Below are 4905 nucleotides of genomic sequence, written 5' to 3'. Positions count from 1 at the left end.
CGTCATCAACCCTTTTAACTCATATTACCAATTCCAGCGGGGCCTCCTTTGCTGGAATGACTGTGGGAATGCCGTATGAATTACTTGAAACGCGTATCAATAATTCACTAACCCTCTATTTACGAAAGTGAACAGAATAAAGAAAGGAGGGAGAAGAGCACTAAAACCAAGGCAAAGGGGAAGTGCCCATACAGGAGAGATTATGTCATCAAAGCGAAGCACAACAGTGCAGTGAAGCAGCAGGTGAGAACTCAGAACAGCCATTTACCCCTGCCACCAACACACAACATCACAAGACTCCCTATATATATGTGTGTGCGCGCGCGCGCGTGTATACGTATATGTATCGAAGAAAAAGACCCAGATGAAATTATGAATAAGGAAATGCAGATCCCATATCCATAACATGATGATGCTTATTAGACTCCTGGGACCCACTTCCCCCTCCACGCGTTTCCAGCTGTGCCCCCTGTCCTCACTCTCTTCACATGCATCCTCTTGTGCACAGACGCCTTCCCAAACTAATCCCCCCACCCCACTCTCCACTTCCATTGCTTATTAATCACTCATTATTTAGTTATCTAATCACCTTCCTATGCTCATGTGAGTGCAGATTGTCAGATTCTATTCCCTCCCTCCCTCCCTATTCATCGGCATCGCCCTTTCCTTTATAGTGTTTCAAGTAATTATACAGATATATAATCCTTTGTGAAACAACTCAATATCGTCAGCAGTTCTCACCATAAAAATGACGGATGTGTTCATTTTGAGATGCGTGTTCAATATTCAAGAAAAGAGAAGATGTCAATGTAATAGATAATAAAGAAGATGAATTGGACCCAAGTCCAACTTAAAAGCCATTTAGCATCGCCATTGTTTAGAGAAAGCAAACAAGAGGGCCCAATAAAAGACGGCAATTTTCAATCAGATGGTGAGGGACAGATTATAAGCACGAGTGACGGCACCGACGACGATGACCCAGAATGTGGTCTGGATGGTATTTATGTAATTAAAGATGGAATAAGGCCCCATTTAATAATTGTTGTTCAGCATAGACACGACAAGAGTATCTCCCTCAAAATTTTCCTTCTGGATCCCATCCTCCTTCCCTCATTATTTATTTAAACCACTATATACTCCACTCTGCCCTCTCCAACTTCCCCCGTCTCCCTTCCTTCTCTCCAGTCCCAGCCATGGCTTCCGTGGCCTCCTCCTCCTTCCTCTTCCTCCTTCTCTTGCTTGGTCTCTCCTCAATTATGGCCAAGAAGACTTACATTGTTCACATGAAACACCATGACAAGCCTTCCGTCTACCCTACTGCCCGTGACTGGTACTCTGCCAATCTCCAGTCTCTTTCCTCTTCCTCTGATTCCGATTCTCTGCTTTATTCTTACACTTCTGCTTACAATGGCTTCGCTGCTTCCCTCGACGCTTCTCAAGTCGACGCTCTCCGTAGATCCGATTCCGTTCTCGGGGTATACGAAGACACCGTCTACACACTTCACACCACTCGAACCCCGGAGTTCCTGGGTCTCGAAACCCAATCCGGGACGTCGCAAGGCCATAACACTCTGGCACTTGAACAAGCTTCCCACGATGTCATCATCGGCATTCTCGACACTGGTGTATGGCCCGAATCTAAGAGCTTCGACGATACGGGAATGCCCGAGATCCCATCGCGGTGGCGCGGAGAGTGTGAGTCCGGTCCTGATTTCAACCAATCGCTCTGCAACAAGAAGCTCATTGGGGCTCGTAGCTTCTCCAGAGGCTTCCACATGGCTTCCGGTGGCAGTTACATGCGGAAAGAACAAGAAGCAGTGTCGCCCCGTGACCGAGACGGACATGGTACTCACACCGCAAGTACAGCCGCGGGGTCCCCCGTCCCTAATGCCAGCCTACTCGGTTATGCCCGTGGAACTGCCCGTGGGATGGCCCCACAAGCGCGTGTCGCTGCGTACAAGGTTTGCTGGAGTACTGGGTGCTTTGCGTCCGACATACTCGCGGGCATGGATCGGGCCATCCAGGATGGAGTGGATGTTCTCTCACTCTCCCTCGGCGGCGGTTCCGCCCCTTATTACCGCGACACTATCGCCATCGGAGCCTTCGCAGCCATGGAGAGAGGCATCTTCGTCTCGTGCTCGGCAGGGAATAGCGGACCCAGCAAGGCTTCGGTGGCGAATGTGGCTCCATGGATCATGACCGTCGGTGCCGGAACTCTGGACCGAGATTTCCCGGCTTACGTTTCTCTGGGGAGCAATAAACGCTTCAATGGCGTTTCACTCTACAGTGGAAAAGGAATGGGTGACCGACCCGTGAGCTTGGTTTACAACAGAGGGTCGAATAGCTCGACCAGCATGTGCATGCCCGGTTCTCTCGACCCCTCTGTGGTTCGTGGGAAAGTGGTGATTTGTGACAGGGGGATCAATGCGCGCGTGGAGAAGGGAGAGGTGGTGCGTGACGCCGGAGGCGTTGGTATGATCCTGGCAAACACTGCGGCGAGCGGCGAGGAACTGGTGGCGGACAGTCACCTGCTACCGGCACTGGAGGTGGGGAGAAAGGTGGGTGATGAGATCAGGGAGTATGTACGGACGGATCCAAACCCAACGGCTATTTTGAGCTTCGGTGGGACCGTGTTGAATGTGACGCCGTCGCCTGTGGTGGCAGCGTTCAGTTCCCGAGGGCCCAATCTAGTGACCCCCCAGATATTGAAGCCCGATGTGATTGGGCCTGGTGTTAACATCTTAGCGGGTTGGTCCGAAGCTATTGGGCCCTCTGGATTGTCTCAGGACAGTCGTAAAACCAACTTCAACATCATGTCAGGTATCTCTCCCAGTCCACTCTTTACTCTTGCAATTTTGTTACGCCAAAATCTGTTTTCGGGGTCATGTACATTTGGAACACGCATATCTTCCAGGTCAAAAAATTAAAAAAAATAAAAATTAACACGCATATCGTAGTTATAGTTCTATGCGAGTCAGGTCAACACAATACTAGTTAGTCCTATAAATAATGGGGTTTTACTGACATTGAGGTTTTTGTTGCTCCGTACATGCATCCAAATGGATCATCGTCTCGTTCCTGGTCATGCTGATCATACTTTTGTCTACCCATAGATTCTTTTTCCTGAGCAAATCAGTTTATATTTTTGCTTTAAGGGTGTTTGGATGAAAACTAAATCATAGTTTTAAAAGTGTTTTTACAGTTTATAAAATAAATATGTGAAAGAGTTTGTCTCGTTTTATAGAAAAGTGCTTCTGAGGGTTACCAAACACCCTTTTAGTCAGAAAAAAGTTGGAATTTTGTAATTCTCATTTTCAATTTTCAATTTTCAGCGACTCAATGGAGCGCATCCCCACAATAAAAATCATAGATCACTTTTGAAAAATAGTGTATAATTTCCATTTTAATTTTAATATTCTTCATGAAATAGTTTTAATTTTTATTATCACGATCACAAACCTAACCTCTTGACTTTTTCAATTTCTCCAATTTTCATGTAAAACGAAAAAATAAAACTGGGCAATGACTTCGTAGAAATTTGAAGTTTAGGATTTTCGTGAAGGAGATGATCTTATTGATTTTTTAGAGTAAATCTTCGCTTCTGAATTTTGGGTGCTTGGGTAATTTACAGGGACGTCCATGTCTTGCCCACACATCAGTGGATTGGCCGGATTGCTGAAAGCCGCTCATCCAGATTGGAGCCCGAGTGCAATCAAATCGGCGCTAATGACCACCGCCCATACGCGTGACAACACCAATTCCCCTCTCAGAGATGCCGCCGACGGAGGCTTCTCCACCCCAATGGCTCACGGCGCCGGCCACGTCAACCCTCAGAAAGCCATCTCTCCCGGACTGGTCTATGACGCCTCCGCCTCCGACTACATTGCATTCTTGTGTTCCCTACGGTACAGCCCCCAACAAATCCAACTCATCGCCAAGCGCCCCAACGTCACCTGTTCCAGGAAATTTTCCGACCCCGGTCAGCTCAATTACCCATCTTTCTCCGTTGTGTTTGGGAGCAAGAGGGCGGTTCGCTACACACGCACTTTGACCAACGTTGGAGAAGCCGGCTCTGTGTATGATGTGGCCGCGACCGGACCGTCCTCGTTAGTTGGAATGACGGTGAAACCCACGAAGTTGGTGTTTAAGAAGGTAGGGGAAAGGCAAAGGTACACGGTGACTTTTGTATCAAAGAAGGGTGCTGATAGTTCGATTAGGTCCGAGTTTGGAAGCATTGTGTGGAGCAACGACAAGTACCAAGTTGCGAGCCCTGTTGCTTTTGCTTGGACAGAGTTAGATTAGTGAGTTATGTTTGTGGCTCTTAGATTACCACCATGTCGAGCCTAACAGAGGTTTCCCTTACCAGAAAACACGCATAAAACGGAGCTTCCAGAAGATATAAGCAGGACAAGTGGGGATGGTGTGGATTTTAAAAAAAAAACAAAAACAAAAAAGGTTGATTTGGAAAGGATGAAACAGAAAAAGAGGCTGCTTTTCTGTGTGGTGTGTCTCAGTTAAACGAATGTAACAAATAGAGGTGACTCTTACAATATGTAACTTGGCGGGATGCAGCTTGATGCCGTGTAGCAGATATCCTTCTCAAGGATTTAATTAATTAAATCTCTCCCTGTTTCAGATTCCGTCAAGTTCTCTTTCTTATTCCCTATGAAGAAGGGGGGCTAAACTCCTTTTACTCCTTCTGTTAAGGTCTTGATTTCTGAGTTAAAAGAAAGTTCAAGTCCAAATATTAGTTTAAGGGGGAGTAAAAATCTTATGATCTAAGGTTGCTCCAAGTCTTGAATTCTTCATTAACATGGGACTTAACAGACAAGCATATTCAGTCTGCTCGCAACGGTGATTGAAAGGGCATAGTCTGGTTTTTCGAATCTGTCAAACTTATCTAAA

The 4905-nt window shown here is 46.7% G+C and overlaps 1 protein-coding gene across 1 annotated transcript; it reads left to right on the top strand.

Moving 5' to 3' along the window:
• The first annotated feature begins 1171 nt into the window (after window positions 1-1171).
• LOC114752105 (subtilisin-like protease SBT1.8) lies at window positions 1172-4640 on the top strand. Its single transcript, XM_028940823.1, has 2 exons — window positions 1172-2820; window positions 3632-4640. Exons 1-2 carry the CDS (start codon window positions 1194-1196, stop codon window positions 4300-4302), a joined length of 2298 nt encoding a protein of 765 aa, XP_028796656.1. The 5' UTR covers window positions 1172-1193; the 3' UTR covers window positions 4303-4640.
• The last annotated feature ends 265 nt before the right edge of the window (window positions 4641-4905 follow it).

This window comes from Neltuma alba, unplaced genomic scaffold (genome assembly GCF_004799145.2).
Source record: "Neltuma alba isolate B1F8T4 unplaced genomic scaffold, ASM479914v2 tig00007227_pilon, whole genome shotgun sequence".
NCBI classification, from domain to species: Eukaryota; Viridiplantae; Streptophyta; class Magnoliopsida; order Fabales; family Fabaceae; genus Neltuma; species Neltuma alba.
The sequence above is the reverse complement of the archived record's forward strand: the minus strand, read 5'-3'. Positions and strand labels throughout refer to the sequence as shown.